The sequence below is a fragment of the Solenopsis invicta genome, chromosome 9 (assembly GCF_016802725.1).
Source record: "Solenopsis invicta isolate M01_SB chromosome 9, UNIL_Sinv_3.0, whole genome shotgun sequence".
NCBI classification, from domain to species: domain Eukaryota; kingdom Metazoa; phylum Arthropoda; class Insecta; order Hymenoptera; family Formicidae; genus Solenopsis; species Solenopsis invicta.
Window position 1 is genome coordinate 15207885 of NC_052672.1, and position 19837 is coordinate 15227721.

The following is a 19837-nucleotide window of genomic DNA, read 5'->3' on the forward strand; positions in this document are numbered from 1 at the left end:
AACAGCGTTAATTTTTTTAACGCATTAACTGTAAATAAAAATTTAAATTATAGATTAGACCGTTTGCGGAAACGATAACCGTTGATCGTGTTATCGAAATAAATGCGAACAGTAACTGTTCGTTATATCCGCCTAATGTAGGTTGCTAGCTGGCTTCATCGTAATTGTTAAGCCGTAAACCGGGGCAGAACTTGGAGCTGAGGTCTGGTTGATTTGAAAAGTACTTCATTCTACCGGCATTTATACATGATTGCCATCAACGTATGCAGCCACGTGGATCGCAAATTACCGAGGAATCGATTAGAACCCGACAACAAGCTGCATCTTATGCATCTTATGCAGAAAAATGAATCACTAAGCAGCGAATTATTGTGGGCGAGATACTGCCGGCGGATTGCGAAAATTAAAAGGAAGTGATCAAAAACCGTGACACTTAATAGAATTTATGATCGTCAGTTTCCAAGTTCCATGTGCGTGTAATCATATTCTCCTCTTATCACAATTCTTCCTTTACAAGAATCTTTCGGACGTTTGGATAAGTTGTTTGAAATACAATGGTAAGTGGCACGTGCCTCGCGTCTAAATGAGCCTATGTAGGACAGCGGAATGGAGACAACGCGTTGGAATCGCATGGAAAGAATAAAAGTTATTCCGGTGTAAATATTAGGTCACGGCTATTTCACCGTTATTCTTAAAACTAAGCGATTGTCGTACCGATCTATCATCTTGCCTTGCCACCGTGACAAATTTAGCAGAAAACATTTAACAGATTACTAGTATTATTTTCGAATTTTGTTATTTGCATATAAAACTCTATATTTGATGACAATAAAGAGCGATTACAGTTCTTTCGAAGTGGAGGTTGAAACATTCTAAATGATCAGTCATTGTGATCATATTTGAATCTAAATACCGTGTAAAGACGTAGATAACATTTTGGACAGTTATTTTTCCATGACATTTTTACAATAAAACATCTATCACGTTAAAACTCAATGAGGTAGAATTATTGATTATTGATGAAAGAAATCATTTCATGCCGACAAGCAAACATAATTGCACGTTACGAGTTTTATTAAAAAATTATTTACCTGTGATATTAAATATTTATATTTAAAACTATATATTTTTATATTTAATAATTTTATAAGCTTCGATTGCAAATGCAAAAAATATTTAAAAATAATTTTATAACGTAAAATTATATTATAAAAAAAACATAAAATTCGTTATATTCAATTTGGAATTATAATTAACAATCAAAAAGTTTCTCTTTCTGTGTATACAAAATATATGACTTTATATAAATACTTTTCTTTTTACTGTGACCAAGTTTCATTTCTCACAGATTCTACCGACTTGCACTCATCGGCTTTTGTTCGTATGTAGTTCAGCACATGATTTTCAATGTTCGGGGTTTCGCCCACGCCGCAAGAAAAGTAGATAATCAGGGCATAAGTAGGAGAGAAAAGGTACGCGGCGAACTCGCCTTCTTTTTCCTGCCTGCTCACCGGGTACTCCCGTTATTTCACGGAATTGTGGGAAATTGGGTACTGAGCCGAGCTAATTAAACGTACCAGCCTTTTGTTTTCAAGGTGCGATACGTGTGAGCCCATATGTGCGCGAAGCTGCGATTAGTTCTATAATACGACGGAAGTGCATGCACTTGTCACGAGAACCAGCAATTCTGTCAATAATTCTGAGAGTCAAAAACTGATTACATAGCATTTCTAAGAGATATTAGACGCCAAACAATAGTTAAAAAGCAAATAATTGAGACATTTCTGAAATTATAATTAGAAATAGATTTAGCGTTCAACACTACTATCAATTCTTTCCGACAGATCGATAATTATAAATATTTTCATTAAATTACAAAAAAACTGCTGTTTACATATAACATTATTAATAATCTTTTTAACAATCTTAATTTACTTTAATACAAAATAAATTGTGTCAAAGTAAATTAAGATTTTCTAAAAGCGTTTAAATCAAACTGCGTTTCTAAACTTGCGGTAATATCTAAGTCTAGCGCTGATGACATTATTTAGCAAGTCGGATGTATTATTTAGCAAGTCGGTTGGTAATATCGTTGATGTCACATTTGTTTTAATATCATCATATCACTTATATAACACGGAATTACGAAACATGGATTGATCACTGTTTAATAAATGCATATACGAAAATCTATTAGATGGGTGCAAAAGTTTCTCTCTTTTGCATTGACTTTTGTAATTTTAATTATTTTCTTATTCATTTAAATTTTGTTAGAACGAGAATATAAAAATACATGAAGAATATCTGTCAACGATGAGTATAATTAATTCGATAAAACAATGAGTAATGATGAAACCTGCGCGTCCTAAGTGACACCTGACACCGATCGATTTAACGATAACAACAGCATTGATCTTTTATAGTTTCAACAGGAAACGGCACGTACTCGGAGAGGACAATAACTGGATATGACTCAACGGCAATTGGAAGAAGGCAGCTGCTCGAGAACGTGCGGTTAGAGGAAGTGTTTGAAGAACGTGCGGAAGAAAAAAAAAGTTTGACGCGCACGGCGACACTTGGGAAATGCAAGTAACCGCCACTTTATCGCGAGACAATCTCGGTCATTAACCTACACACACAGAAATGGTCTCCTACGAGTCAAATATAAATCAAGAAATGACGAGAGGCTCTTTTCATCGTGTGTCCAATTTCTTCTATATCGATTGCTCGCTATAAGAGGAAGGCACAGGAACTTCCCACCAAAAGAAACGAGGAATTAGAACAGAATAACAAAAGTGTGGACTACATTTAGATTTAATGTATCTATTGCAATATCAAATCAATCATGACCTTATAAGCGCTACAATATTACTAGAATATTATATAAATATTATCAAAAATTTAAATAATATTAAAATAATACTCCAAGAACGTTATTTCGAAAATATATTTTTTAATTAAAATCACATAAATAAAAATAAAAGCACTAAGACCTAGCTATGACCGATGAAGGCTTTCTTACTATTATTGTGTTGTTACACTATTGGTCCAATAACATATTTGTAATATTTTTTAATGTTATAAAAATGTTGTATTAATGTTATATGTTTGCTTTATATAATATTTGTGGTAGATTATTTTCATATCCGTGGAATATTGTAAAAATGTTATGCAAATATTATTTTTCTTTTAAAAATTAATGTAAATTATTATACATAAAACATAAACTTTATAATTATTACATTTAAAAGTTATAATATGCCCAATAATTTCAACTATTGAAGTAAATAATATTATTTACTTTTCACATAATATACGTATAATATTCATATTATTAGGAGTGGATATATATAATCATTTTTTATTAATATTAAATGATATTTCAGGAATATTATTTAATACTATATAATATTGTAGCGCTTATAGGGGAAGAATTATAAAAATTATCACTGTCGAACCAGCCGTAAATCAAAGTCGATATGGAAACATATTTGATAAAACTTACCGTTGAAATTACAGAGGATAAACGAAGGTTCAGTTATTTGAGTACGTCCTGCGAAATTCATATAATCCGCGTTATTATAAAAATTGTGCATTTTGCGGTAACGTGCTGCAAGTAAATGGATAAACGACTTTCCTCGCGACAGCGTCCCGCGACCGAGTGATAGTTGGGCTATGAATCTTTGCGAGCTTCTCACGCGTTATTTTAGCACGGATAAAACTGCTTTGCCAGCCACTTTCCACGCCGTGGAAAAACGAGCGAGGATCGTGGAAAGTCGATTACCTGCGTGCGCGACGGATATGAGAACGCGTGCTGCGTGAATGCGCCACGTCTTATTTACGCGAGTTTATGCGTGCAATGACGAGCACGTGCTCCTCCGGAGCGAGCGTAGCGGTGTCTTGCAGCTAACACGACATTGAAGAACTATCCCGATTAACCGGACGGGAGACAGAAATTGAATTTACGGATGGACTATCTCACAGGATGACTATCTCGCGCGATCGAGATATAAGAGAATTTCTAAAGAATAATTATATTATTTATGCAGATTATATATAAGATTACATAAGAATTTTTTAATTGTCATCCAGCGCTAATTAAATCGAATACACTTTGCCGGTTACTAGTTATCATTTAAGTGATCCTTAACGCAGATCCAGTCCGTCGTCACGGACGCTGACGCCGAGTGAAATTTTAGATCTGATAAAGAAGAATCGGTGTGTATCCTCTCACGAAATACGCGCAGATTACGACGCGCACGCATTACATACACCATGCGCTAATTAGCGAGTAAGCTTCGCTTATTTTCAGATACTTCTCGTCTGCGAATTGCATATGTAAACGAGTGTGCTTCGGTAATCCGTTGTTAAGTTCAATAACGCTGCGAGCGTGGGATGATCTTGACCCCGCATTGAATTGCGCACATGATATCTCTATTAATTATCATAGAAAAATTATATTTATATTACGTATACCTCTGAGAAATGCAATCGTACATCAATTATTTAAGTAGCTCTAGTTTGAATTTGATTTCTTTTCACCGCCGATGCGAATAAAGTTATTAATTTTAAGAAGTAAGCGAGCAAACTTTTCTATTTTGAAAAGTTAATTTTACCTATTTTATAAAAATCCTAGCTAGATTTATATTAGCGTCATAATTCGCCTATAACCACTCGAACGAAATTCGAAAGTTGGCGTTAATTTTTAAATCGTATAATTAATCTATAACGAACATTCGATTAAGCGCCATGTTGCGTGCTTGATTAGCGGTAGTTTCATCGCCGGTTCCGCAAAATAGAGTGTCTCAATGATACGTAAAATAGAGAATGTCGTTACGAACTGTAAGCATTGTCTCATAATCAGTCGACTCATTAAATATCTTGGCGTTTAGAAAGCGACAAGTGAATGGGGTGCAGTAATGATTATTATAATCACCCCAGTGCGTTAATGAGCCATTATATTTTCCACGGAAGATTAATCCATCTTTGCACGAAATACGTATCCGCCATATTAAAGATTTCTAAAAAGATATCCAATTATGTTTTATGGAAAATTCATAACGAAGCGTTACACAAAAGCGCGATTAAGGTAATCATGAAAATGACCGATTTCATATCGAGTTTCATTTTATGCAATGCAAGTAATAAGAGATTCAAGTGTTCTGTTCACACATTTTAAATATATACTTTCTTTATGAAAAGATAAAAATCTTTTTTATGAAAAGATAAAAAAAATACATTTTATGCGAGCCACGCGTCTCTCGATAATAATAAAACCTCGAAATTAATTGTAAAACGCTCAAGCTGCTAGAATATTAAAATTCTTTGTAGCACTGCCCATGCTTAAACATCCTTTATATTTATTTTAAGGATCCAATAAAATTATTTGTCAATTTGTATTTAGTCAAATTAAAAAAAAAATCACTTTTTTATGCATTAATTTAAATTATATACTTTAGTTATTATAATTTTTATTACATGTTAAAGCTTTTATATATTTTTAAAATAAAAGTTCTATTATCTATGCAAAATCTATATGTTAAAAATTGCCCATTTAATTATAAATTTGTATTAACTCATTTATATTATCAGTATTATCACATGTATTGTTTAGAGATACTGCGATTATATTGAGATGTTAATTTAGTGTTTTAATATACATGTAAAATTCCTCACATTTTCATCTGAGTATCTTTGAAAACAATATTATTCCAAATGGTCACAAATATGCCTCTTATAATTCAGAAAATTTTTACACAATAATCATTAAATACGTATCTATATCGATAACCAATAACCGAATTAACATTAAACAGAATTCACACACCTTTGGCAACCAGAGCGATGAGAAGCAAGCAAAGCATCCAGCGTTCCATTTCGTTAGCAACCGTAAATCTTCACGTGAACTCCGGCCTTGAACGTCCTCTCGTTCCAGAAAACTATTGCGGAGGATGTTCCGATGTTACTCCAATTCGGAACAATAATTAATACGTCCGCAACGAGCGCACTCCGTTAGGGAAGTTCACCGAATGTTCATCAGACGAAACGCCATTTTGGGGTGCGAACGACCCTCTCTTCAGTTTTCTTTCACTGAACGCGATCGCCAGTTCAAAGCGCGAGAGTCAACTAAACGCGCGAGTCTGTTCCCCGCGGGTATTCTTCGAACGGGGTTAATGTGGCGATGACGATGGTGCTCGTGCGCCCACGTAGAACTCGTGGACGTTTCTCTCGTAGACCGCTGTAACCGACGTCAGACGTTCTTACTTGAGGACTGAGGCGCCTGTTCCCCGGTAGGAAGTCATCCAGGTATTCCGCTCTCCCACCTGTCGTTCTTTGCTACCACCACCTCGGCAGGTAACGACCGCTGTGCCGGTTGCCATCAGGAACGAGGCTGGCCTGTGCGACTGACTGACTGTTCACCCCCCTCCCCTTCCATTTACGCGCCTCTTCTCCGGAATTCAGGCCAACCTGCGAGCCAACACGTCACTGAGCAGCGAGAACACGATCCCTTAGGGTAATAGAATTATGGTCATTTTTCACGAAGAAGGAATTTTCGGTTGGTCCTGTCTCAAACAAATCTGAAAGAATTTACTATTTTGCATCAGGTAAAATTTCTCGTAGTTCTCGTAGAAGAAAAGTATACGTAATCTGAAAGCAATACTCGGAAAATTGTGTATATCTTATTTTTTTTTAATTATAATTTAAAACACTTTTCGTCTATAATTTTGTATAATAGTTACTGAATTTGTAATTCAATCAATGCTCGCGTATTTAAGAAATTTAATCGTTTGTTAAGGAGAAATTGAATTGATACATGTCTGATATATTTAATCAATTAGATTTGACTATTCGTAATTGTACGATAAAAATCATGAAAGAGCTAGCAAACGACGTTGAAAATATTACACACAGCTTACATGCATCGCGTAATACGTTTTGTCGTTACGGTAAAATGTCGAAAACGTCTAATCTAAGTTATTACAACCGACGCTTTACGTCAAAGTTAATTCTAAAGATTATAGGTATAAATCCCCAAGATTCGCATAATTCTCGAGTTTCTATTCCGCACGATAATTGATAATTATCAGCACACAATCGTCATACGGGATATAATTGCAGTTTCGCAGGGCGAAGTGCACCGCTTGAGACATGGGACCGTAGAAATGGAAACAAAGTATCTTGGAGAAAATAACACATGCAGAGTTCATGCGAGTGCACGCAATTGTGAAAACTCGTGGAAACTCCATGGCAATTTGTAGCGACGTACTCGCGAGAACAGTAATGTGCATAATTTTGCGAAAAGCACAAGTGGGGCCATAATTTGTACGTGCGTAAATAACTTTTTCGTAACGCGACAAATAGTAATAAATATAAATCACGGAAGAAAGGTACTTCTCGCAAAATATGTAATGCAACAGAATCAGCACAATCTCCATACGTCCTCACACCGATTGAAAACTAAATTTATCAAACACCATTTATTATGTTTAAGGAAAACAAATTTTATCAATAGAAACTTTATATATTGTCTACTATTGTACTATAAAAAAAATTAAAAATACAATATATATTTATTTTTTTTGTATTTGTGTGTGAGATATATATATATATATATAATAATTATTAATCAATTTTTTATTTCAAAGATAAAATTAAAAATAAGAAAAATATATATGTATAAAATTATATATAATTTTTTATTTAGACGTTGTGTCTTGTTTCTTCACACAAGTGAGAAAGAACTAGATTCCTTACGTTTCAGCAGGAAGGACTAAGAACGCAATCACCCAACCGCGTCACCCTAAACCCGCTTGCCTAACCCTCAACGCTTCCTCATCCGAGTTAATTATGGTTTCTACGTGATGCTAACAATGAGGAGCGTCCATAATTCTATCTTTGTAGAGCGCCGTATGCGTGCTGATCAACACAACCATGAAATTTAATAGTCTACATGCGTTTTAAAAGTGTTTCACGTCGGATTCGTTTCTGCTCCAGCGAGCATCACTATGAACTTTGGAAAATTGCAAAAACATTTCCTGTATATTTTCTATATGCGTTGGTATGACATAAAATTATTCTTACTTGATTCGAAGATATCTCTTTGGACTGAGAGAGATAAATTATACTTATTTTCATTTCCAAGTGCCTAAATAAATGAATTAATAAGCAACTGTACTTACTACTTTTCGAATAATTTCATGGAAAAGAAGTCAAGCAACTTTTCAAAATTTATGTGTAATTTATATTCGTAAAATATCTCTTAAAGTACTATGTAAAAAAAGATACTTTTTTGGTACCTTTGGTACTTCCATCTATTTAAAGTGGTTCATAAAAATCTCTAAACATTCACGATTCTTTCAAGTTTCTAAAACAAATATCTGTACTTCATTTTCGAAAAGAGAAAATTTAACATAATTTAATTACCTTTATAAAAATTCGAAAAATTCCCACGAATAAAAATTAATCAGACACGGAATATCCATGATGAAGCTGTAAGAGATTAAATTTATATTTCTAATTAAACTTATATTAAATTTATATTATATTTATATATTCATAATCATTTTCTTATGAGAGAAAAGAGCAATGTATAAGTCGAAAGCCACATAACCGGGTTCTTGCAACGACGCATAGTTTGCCTACCGCATTCCGTGCCACTCGATCAAGAAGAGAGGTCGCGATCGATTATTCAATTAGAAATTAAATACACGAGCATGCGACCATCGTCTACACGCCCGTATCGCCGCCGCGTATGCATCGTATTCATGCCAGCTGCTTCACGACGCGCCGCACCGAGACAACCACGCGAGAGTCTCGATTACTTTGGCTCTTGTTTATTCTACTTTGCGGTAGGGCGCATACTCGACCGATAGCAAAACGAGGATCAAAACGTTGACCGCATGCTCGATGCAGGAAATGCAACGCGCGCGAGGAAGCATGTTCGCGCCAGAGGTTCGCGCCACATTTAATGTCGCGCGTCGCGCATTTGCGCGCATTGAAGTCTCCCCGAAGAGCCAAGATCTCGTAGTGTTCACAGATGCAAGATGAGTTATTAAATATTTCTTACAAAAACTTGTGAATATTTACTTTCGTGTAAAAAAATCTGAATATAATTACATGTTGGATATAAAGTAATAATAATTACTTATTATTACATAATTAATTATTATTACATTTATACATAATTTTATTTCCTACCTAAGAGATGCGCACTTGATAAAAATACCGTTATCAAATATTACTGAATTATTCAACACTTTACCTTGACCGGTCATTTCCCGATGCGTATACGCTGCAATGTGGATCGCATCGGATTAACCGTGTGATTCTCCTCGGAGCTGATTCGAACTACTTTGTGCACCAGTCGCGGAACTGAGCGTAAGGCATTATCTTCGCGGTCATCTTTACGAGGTACGATCGAAGGTATTGGATCGAAAAGTAACGAAGCCAGATTTGGTAGAAGGTGGAAATTCGGCGCGACGAAAGCTAGCGGTGTGTGTCGCTTCACGAGTCACCTCGAATCGAGTCACTTGTTAGTAACGCCGGCTTCCTGACCCACATACCGCGACCGCCATATAACAAACGTAACACTTTGTAGCCGCGCGTGTATATTCACGGACCGGCTACTATGTATGCACCGAACACATCTATATCCGCGTATATACGTATACACGTGTGCATGCTGCACATCCCGTGCGAATGTTTCGTCGTGTAAGATCGGGTTTTCATTCCCGACAATTCTTTCAGACTTAAAAACAAAATAACGATTCTTAAATTCGTGTTGAACAAATCGCGGCGTACAGTTACCGCGCGCCCACTTTAAGAGTGCGCTCTTTACGGAGAGAGAATAATTATTAAATGTTCCATTAGGAATAAAATAGAAGTTTTAAAAAGGCAAGTGTGTCATCAAGACTGCAATAGCGATACGCGATACCTTATCAATTAAACATTCGTAGCGGCTCAGAGAAAAAGTAATCAGATTATTTGTTGCATAGCTGTTGTTCACATGAGACGCGCATTTATCGCGTTCTCTGTGTATGTGTGAAAAATTAAATTGACAAAGCAATCGACGATGAAAGAGCACACAACTCTACGTACGTGTTGCTCGTAGTAATTACCGACTACATATTTGCACAAAATGAGTATTACGCGTGAATTATCGTACGGTACTTTTCCACAATTTTGTGCGAAGAATTTCCTTTCATCAGTGCACGCATTTCGTACGTACGATACGTAGTTTACTTGGAAATAGTTGCGGTATTGTTCCCGGGACAATTATTGTACTTTCTGCAACAGGATTTACAAAGAGAGAAAATTAAGCACTTGATATATTTCGTCCTTATGCAGTTAAACGGTGCGTGGTTATGTGCGAGGAGAAAGGGAGAGAAAGATATCTGCGTTACATTGCCATCACAAATTTTAGTCGCTTCCTCACAAAATATCGATTAGAGGCACGCGAAATTTTCCTTATTACACACTTCCTTGTTATATAAATCGCAACGAATAATCCTTGTCGCTCGATATTTCGTCAGTGTGAATCGCGGAACAAGTCGAGATAGAATTTTATCACCTTAATCTTCCAGCGGAACGATCGCCATGTAAAGAATTTCTTGCCGCATGATTTAGAATTGTCTTAGCTGCCATGCAAGTGGGAACTATTTAAACTTTTCTCTTTTACCTTTCACCTCGACCGCCAAGCCTCGCAATGTCGACTGAATTCCGTAGATCTCTACTGTGTCATCGACTCTGCGCGCATTATTAAAAAAGAGTTCGTTGAATAATTAATTATCGAAGAACTCGAACGTGTATCGAAGGCGAGTTCGTTGACCGACGCGACGCGTTCTGTTCTAATCCAATAGGACCAAACGTGTCTCCCCGTTAGCATTGGGAAATCCATTAATGCCCTATGATAAGTCTTCTTCATCTCGCGCACATGTGAAACGAGAAGCTAATGTCTTCGAATTTCCCGGAAAAATAAAACAACGCGTGCATAGCCGCGTTTTCTTTCTTCTTAGAGCCAACGATGCCGCGAGTGATTTTTAATTATAATTTAATTACTTGTCTCTTTCTTTCTAGATTTCACTACTGTTCTTGGTGTCTGTTTTAAATCGAGAAAGTTTAATCTCTAAACTGAATACGGAACTACATTCCATTATAGAAGAGATTTGTATTCAACATGCTGAATCTGGGGAAGATTCGATCTTTCCGCGAACGGACAGGTAGATTTACTATTGCAAAATTTCTGGTGGTGTACTTGCTTTTTTCTCTCAGAGCACATGTGCACGCTGTTGGTATACTCAAATTGTTCTTCGCGCGTGTGTGATGTTTTTTTTCCCGCAACCTGCCTACTACTACACGCCTACATCGTCGTTACCGCGTCTCTTACGACCCCGATCTAGCCCGTAGGAAATTCGTTAAGAAAGCCGATGCCTATGGAAAGTCAAAGCAGCGAAGAGATGGAAGACGGTATAGTTGCGATTATATTGTTGTCCGTTCGCATGCGCAACACGCATAAATTTTCTCACGCGACCGTGCGTTTTCCACTGCCATTGTGCATCTTCTACTCTTGTGTAATTCTAATCGATTGATCAAGCAACGAGTTAATTCAATAGCGACCAATTAATTCAATTCGGACAAGAAGAAAGGGCGCGATTTTCCATTAAGAGCCTTCCGGTGAACTCGCGATTGCATCGTAAATAAATTACAGCTTTGGAAGTAAGCAAAGGATTTTTTTTATATCCTGCTTGCATAAGAAATAATTTATTCTTGAGCAAGCTTCGAATTTTTTCAATAAAAAGGTATTTTATTCGTAATTAAGGAAATTGGACAATACTATAAACTATTAAGAACAATCTTAATAATGAAACAAGTCTAATTCTATTAAGATTTTATAAATTTTTGTTAAAGTATTACCTATACAATTTAGTGCAGTTATCATTCTTTAATTTTTTTTTGCTACAAAAATTACGAAAGTCTTTTAATAATTATACCGTCCGTTTATGATTAATTACTCATTGCGCACAATAAATTAGTTTCTTTTATACGATAAAATATCTAGTATCTTTATTTCTTACGAAATCTCTCTGATTCTATTTGATAATTATTCGCGTTCGTTGCATCGCGTCTTCCTCCATAACGAAACAAGTTGAAAATTTTTCGTGACTATTAAATAGCGATGATATCTGACTTGCAACGAGTATGTACAGATCAGTGCGCATCGCGTTGAGATAATGCTTGCAAATGAAGGTATTGTAATGCATACGGTGTCGCTCGATCTCTATTTCATTTAATAGTGCCCTTTATCCCGCTTTCACTGTACCCGAACGTCAAAGTGATGAAATCGTGTGCGTGTAAACGCACAGTAGCAAAATACCGTGTAATTTTTTTCAACCGGTTCAGCATGATACATATAAATTTCCAAGACGATACCGATAACAATCTGCGCAAAGTGAACGTTTAAATGTACAAGGACGTTAAACATATCGCATATGTAAAAGGATATGGTAATGATACATATAAAATGTTTTAATAGACATGTGTTTCTACTTTCTTTTACAAATCTCACAAGTATCTGTTAGAGAAGATTGACTGCAGGATAATACAGCATCTTTACAATCGCGATGTACATACGCACGACACTTAAGTATTTATGCTAAGATGAATTGTTTAAAATAACACGTTTGGTTGCAAGACGCCGCGCCGGAAAGGTCGATCTTCTCCTATTGCATGCTTTCTCTAGTAATTAGAGTACAAAGCACAGTTGCTATTAACCGTTGAAAATTCTCATTAACCCCGTCGCTGTCGCAACTAGTGTCTCGATCCCGTCACATCGTAACAAACAAATCTTTGTTATATTCAAGATTGAAAAGTTTCTGTTCGAGCGGTCTTTCTCCTCTTAATTGGATGCTCTCACCGGAATCATCTCGATTAAATTCTTCTTGGTTGGCAATTTTTGGTAAAAAAAAAAATCAGCTGTATCATTCAAAAAAAGGTCACTCAAGAGGACTTTATTTATCGTCACAAATCCTGACTAATTTAGAAAGCAGTCGGTTCCCAAAGGATTACTTTCGAGATAAAAGTATTTGCATAAGTAAGCGTGTAGATGTGCACAAACTTTTCTTTGCAAAAAGAAATTTGCTTTACTTTCATTTCAGTTGACGTTAATTAGAAAAGTGCTTTTCTAATTAGAGGTAAATGATTTTTTACAGAACAACCGCAGCACAAGAACTATTTAATTAAAAACTGCACGTACGTATCAACCGTACTGTGGGTGTGCCATAATTATATCCCTTGTATGACACAATTGTTTAAAAAAAATATATATATATCGTGAGCTAAATTCTCTCACGTAGGATCTCCAGTTAATTTGAGTTCCAGAACAAGAAGTTATATCGCTCGTAAATTAAATGCGTTTACGTCAATATCAATTTCTAAAAAACGTTACTGCTGCATCCGGATTTTACGCGCTATGTATAGCGGTACAATTAAAAAAAGAGATGACGTCGGCGCATTCAAAGTGCACAAAAAATCTGTGACGCTTTCATAATTCTACAAATTCAGTCGGACACGACAGGACTACGAGAATTGTCGCTTTCTCTTCTGGGTTTACGCCGATTGACGTACGCCTCCACCGGCACGCTTTCGAAGACTTTTGAAAATGAAGCTAACGCGATCCGCGACAACGTCTTCCGAATATTCAATTCTGTCGTTATGAAAGGAAGGAAATTAAGATTTGTCAACGTTATAACGTACCAAGAATCTTAAAACAATTAAAACACGCGGAAGTACCATCTGAATTGCGGTTCGCTTCGCGTACAATGCCAAGTATAACTATGAGCGGTACGGTGCAATGGCGCAAAACGGTGTTTTTACGCGATGAGAAGACCCGCGGGCATTAACGCAGCATAGACTGTAGCATGCAGGTAACAGATGCAAAACCGTTACCGTGCTCGGTTTCGATTCCCCGGCAGATAATGCGTATAGTTTGCCCGCACTGTTGCTGAACTTATTCATCTGAGACTGGCTCTCGTAGCGAACAAACGGATAACTGTACGCGAGAAGGACTACTCTTCTTTTTAACACATAAGTGTGGAAGCCAAGTTATCACCTTCGCAGTATAGCAAAGTATATAATATTGTTCAATGTATAAAATTCTCTTTTGTACGTGGTAAGACATCTGTATGGATAACGGATAGTAAAATGATGCCTCAAGCAAACACAATCAATAACTAATTATTTCAAACAGACCTAAAATTTAATATAAATACGAAAAAAATGATTTTGCTGACGTATCTCAAAATTTAACTATAAATACAGATCTAAAAATAATTTTGTTGGATTATTAAAATAATTATAAAGGATATTTAAGCATAATGAGCAATGCTGTAAAAGTTTTATTATAACATTTCAGCAACTAGTTCGAGCGTCTCGTATAATTATTTTAATAATCTAAAATCTACCTTTAAAAATCTTAGGCAAAAAAATATTCAAGATTTTTATAATGCTTTATAATTACCAAAATTAAAGTAAAAAGATATTATTATATAATCGTTATGTTAGCAAAACTAATTCTAACTATCTTTGTTAACAAAATTAAGAAATATAAATTCTAGATGTATAATTTGCATATTTGTCTACCTAAGAATGACATAAGACATAATGAGTACACATATACAGAAGAGAACTTGAGAATTTGTCAATATTGAAAGAGTCGGTCCGAGCACGTAAAAGATCGAGTATCGCAAGCTGCAATTAAGTTTTCCACTTATGCCAGTAGAACTGTAATTCCATAAATGACATGATAAGCGAATTCATCACTGAAAATTGGTTAATTCGTATTGCTGAAGCCGAGTCGATCGAAGTGATGAAGTGAAACTCGATAAGGTCAATAGACCAAAAGATTTTCTGAGGAAGGAATGTCGTCATTGTTGAATCACAATGGGAGAGGTGTCGAGAGACACAGACGCGAAGATTTGTAAGGAAGATGTCAAATGAGTCACGGTATACACCGTTGACTCGGCACGTATCGCTTTCTCCGCTTCTACGATCGTCGAAGTCCGGATGGATATCGCGTCATCGCCGAGATCTTCGTGTCGCCGATTTCCTCCGACCTCGTTTCGCGCGCGGCCTTCTCACGCCACGCGAAAAGAGACGCGATTTTCACGCTTCGTTGGAAATTCCGCGCGATGAGAATAGAGCTAGAATCCACCCGACATCGGAGAGAGGTGCAACCGATGCGCGAGCTGAGTCGCATGAAAAAGTTTCACTGTCCTTCCAAAAGCTAAAGTAGGTTTCGAAGGGAAGGTGCAATGACCCGATTCGATCAACCTGTATCGTACAATATACTATGACGCAGTCTTTTCCAAACCACATCGTAAGATCTTAAGGTGGGACGACGTAACGTGGGACGAGGCAAGCTTACATCGTAAAAAGATATGACATTATGATGATTTAATCTCTCTTTAGACGCATCACCATTACTTAACATTACGTGGATAATGATTAACTTTTCTCGTCTATGTAACATTTTTTTTTACTGTATGATTGTGCCACAATAAATGAAAAAAATATTCAGAAAACTCAGAGAAATTATAAACTATTAAAAAATATTTTTAAAAAATGGGATAATTTTTTTCTTTCTTTACTGTCACAATAGATACCACTGAGATAAAAAATAATCTGATGGTTTACGGTTACTGTTACTATAAGATGCAATTAAAAATTTAAAATGCATAAAACAAAATAAAGACATTTCGTATAGCAAAAAAATCAGGGGATAAAAACAAAGAAATTTTAAATTATATACGAAATCATACAAATTAAATTATAATTTATTATAAAAGAAGATGGAAAGTTAATGATTTCAATAACTTACTAATTCTTTATTTTTTTAATGCAATTTTACTTTAGTTTAAAATATCTGTAAAAGACGTAGACGTGAAACAAAATATCAGTTAGTGTAAATACAATCGTAAAAATTTTATTCGATAAATTATTATGTAAGTATTGATAGACTTCGTCGTTAAAGTTCGTTATATAGCGCAAGGAAGATTTATTTTATAATACCCTATAATTTTCTATGATCCGTCGAAGATATCGTTCGATTAATTTGGACAACGACTAATAATGCTAAGCAGCGTTGGTCACTGACTTCGAAATCGGCGCCTAGCGAAGAGGAACACACTCGAGGCGACGGCGATGCAGCAAGTAGTTTCACCGTGTTAAATTAACCGAGCGCCGATCAAATCGATCGAAACGGGATAATGTCCGAAGAATGTAGCGCACCGTGAAAGTTCTGCCCCTTAGAAAGGGTCGGACGTCTAAGGAACGTCATCCCCGATTTGCCATTAGATACGTGATCGCCGCGTTTGCAATTAGTCGCAGATGATTGCGTGCCGGACGGAAAGACGCGAGGTACAGCTATATCTTCGCGATGTTACCAAATCAGTATAATCGACAATCACCGGGATTACTTTATTTAGCGTTAGCTCGATCCGGCCCTCGTCTAGTGATCGACAGAATCAAAATGGGCTTTTATAACATCATACGGAAGCGCAACCGTTAATATCTCTCAAGTCGTGAAATGGATTTCACGATATAATTATCAAGGATGATCAAGATTTATATTCCCTTGAATTTTCTTGCATGAACCTCAATTCTTATAACTATCGTTTATTCATTCTTAGTCGGAAAATATTAAATGCGACAAAATGATAGCTATCGAATGTGATTGCGATATCGTAATAATAATATAGTAATAAATACAGAGTAAAGCACAAGTAAAAATTTTGTGAACGTGTTCCTGGATAGAAAGGAAGAACAAACGTTCCTATGAACATTAAGTCGAAAATGCTTTATTATCGAAATAATGAACACAAATAGATTTGAAGTAATGAGCATCGGATGAGACTTTTTTCTTTATCTGTAGGGTCATTTGAAGACCATCGTCTATGAAACATCCGTTAACAATAAAGAGGACCTATGGGAACGTATGCTTTAATCATTATTTAATCACTATTGTATTTATGTTCATTATTTCGACAACAAAGCATTTTAGGCCTAAATGTTCATAGGAACATTTGTTCTTTTTTTTATCCAGAAATACACTCACAAAATTTTGAAACATACTTATAACTCATCCTATATTATAAACGTAATAATACTAATAATGCAAATGCAGCTTGTTTTATTTTAGACTCGATAAACACAAAGAAATAATAAACTGTACTGAAGTCGATTGGTCAATTAATCCGTAATATTTAAATTTTCTTTTCTTGATTCTCACTTTATAAGATACATTAGCTAAATATTGTTAATTCTTTAATTATTAACGTTGCTTGTGATAACAGGTTTTTTATAAAATATATATTAGAAATATCTATTGTAGATGATATTTTCTGCAAAAAATTTTTTTCTTTTAATGTTATTCTTTCTATAACATTTAATGCGCAAATTTAAAGCACTGTGACCAAATTTCATTAGTAGAATTATAATAGCGTTAAATATCACTAGCAATGTTTTAATTATGATTCGGTTAAAATGAAGTTTATTTGAGTAATTAAAGAATAAAAAAAAAGTAAAATTTAATTAAACTACAAATTTCCCTAAAACTTTATACTTCAAATTCACTATTTTATTAAACTTTTATACTGCGTAATAAATATATTTTCAAAATAAAATTATTCATAAAATAGTTCATCGTTCACCGATCGATAACATGAATTAAATACAAATAGATTCTCAATTCTCGATTGTCCGTTTCAGATACGTTTCGTTACCTCGCTATCTCACGGGTCAAATCTCTGCCGTAAACATCTGATTCTTAATTTGCATCTGATGCAAATCTCATTAAGAATCCACCGCGCTGTTTCAAGATAATTTTGCATGTGTCCACTCCGGAATGCCTAAGGCATCTCTCCGATGAGAAAGACTAAGTTACCAGCTCCGAGCGGATTATCCACGAAACCTTGAGAGATCGAGACTTCATTATAAAACACACGATTACACGTTGAGTGCCTGGAGAATGACTAGATAATAAGAAATGACGACGAGATCGCAATCGAATCCCATCTGTTTCCCACGCTCGTCGCGGTATTGTCAGAGGGATTAACGAAAACGGTTGTACCTTCCTTTCGCGTGAATACTGCCTCCTGGTCGACCGCAGGAAATCGAACCGCCGCGCCGGAACGAACAATTTTTATCGATTGTCGCGACTCGCGCTTATCGGCGATAGATTTCTCCCAGAATTGTTATCGCCGATATACTTCCGCTTTTGCTTTCACCGTTCCCGCGACTCGGGACGCGCTCGCAGGAAAGTCTAGAAGAGACAATGCGTATAAGGCTCGGTGGTATCCGTCATTTCCGTTACTAATTCTACCCGAGGACACTATCAATGAGATACGTGCCGCTTGATCTGCGTATCGCGTGCGGAACGTTTTACTCCGTTTGTGTCGACTAGATCGAAAGATTACCTTAAAGAATATCGTGTATGCAAAGGAAAGTTATATAGGACGATCTCACTATTGAGATTGGGAGATAATGGCGGTTTAAATATTACGGGTGCTTTACGAAGATTTATGTCCATTTAACTCGGAATCAGGAAATTCCGATTCTGTTTCTCAATGCTGAATACTTAAACGTCTTGCACGAACGACATTTGAACGCTGTGTTATTATCTAGTTATTTAGCTCTCGAGTAAAATGTTGCGGTCTTTAAGAGCAAATAGTATAATCGAAAATCTGTGAGTGATATTTTAGATACTTATAATGGAATTTAAATTATGTAAATTATTTAATGGAATTATAACGTCTTGTGCAAAGTGCTCTCAAAAGTTTATAAATTACTTCCTTACGTGTTATTGTAAATAAAAATTGTATCTAATAGCCTTACGTGTGCATTTATATTTAATTTTATGAACTTATTATACATGGTAATCGTCGAGTACTCTAAAAGATTTTTAGAAGTAATTTCTTGCTTCGTACGTCTAAAACGGCTTAAAGTTTTAAAGATGAAGGTGAAGGTTGAAGAAAAAATTTCGTTTTCTTTTTTCCAAGAATATCGAAAACAATACGAATTATTTTAATGAAATTTTGTGTATGTTTGAAGGCTATGAAAATAAAATCCAAGTTTTCGAAATTTGGAAAAAACAAAATTTTTCCTTCAACTTTGACTCTCTATCTTTGGAATTTAAAGTCGTTTTGATCATATAAAGTTTTTTTGTATTAATATGAGAAATCATTTCTTAAAATTTTTTAAAATACTTAAAAACTACTCTGTTCATGTAATAAGTATTTTATAATAATATATAATTACAAATAGATATTTTAATTAAAACTCGCAAAAAAAACTAGAAATAAATTGTCACTTAAAATTGCAATTAACATTGCAACCCAATTCAAGTTAATCAGAAAAGATAATTGTATATCTACATTCTTTTAAAAAATGGCACTGTAAGAAAGTAAAAAAAGTAAACAATTTGGAGCAGAGATCGATCTCTTCGGTAGAAGGACCAAATCTAATAACCTTGTTTTAGATAGAGCACCGTATACCTGCAAGATAGAGAATTTTTGGAACCTCGACTTATCTTTTCTATCTTGCAGTTAATCGGAACGTCTGACAGGCTTGTTGTCGGATGGCAATATATTAGGAGCTTGAATTATTATGTTCGCAATAAATTATTCCACGAAATTTTTCGTTTCTACTTAAAACATTTTTTATGCAAAGTATGTATGTTCTCTTTGCTGAAATGTTCCAAATAAACGCAACTGTTTGTACATACCTACTTTTGATGGTCGTCGATCGTCTGTTTTCGTCATTGAGCGAGTTCAAGCTAGCAAAG

The 19837-nt window shown here is 35.4% G+C and overlaps 1 protein-coding gene across 2 annotated transcripts in view; it reads right to left on the reverse strand.

Moving 5' to 3' along the window:
* LOC105201889 (CUB and sushi domain-containing protein 3) overlaps window positions 1–6429 on the reverse strand; it is a 33807-nt gene extending 27378 nt beyond the window's left edge. The window contains exon 1 of one of the 2 annotated variants that reach the window (XR_005575621.1): window positions 5828–6429. Coding sequence is in view for 1 of the 2 variants with exons in the window: in XM_011170167.3 (XP_011168469.2) it covers window positions 5828–5876 (49 nt within the window). In the remaining variant the exon portion in view is untranslated. The remainder of the gene's footprint in view (window positions 1–5827) is intronic. The other variant, XM_011170167.3, reaches the window with a different exon arrangement.
* Window positions 6430–19837: the final 13408 nt, after the last annotated feature.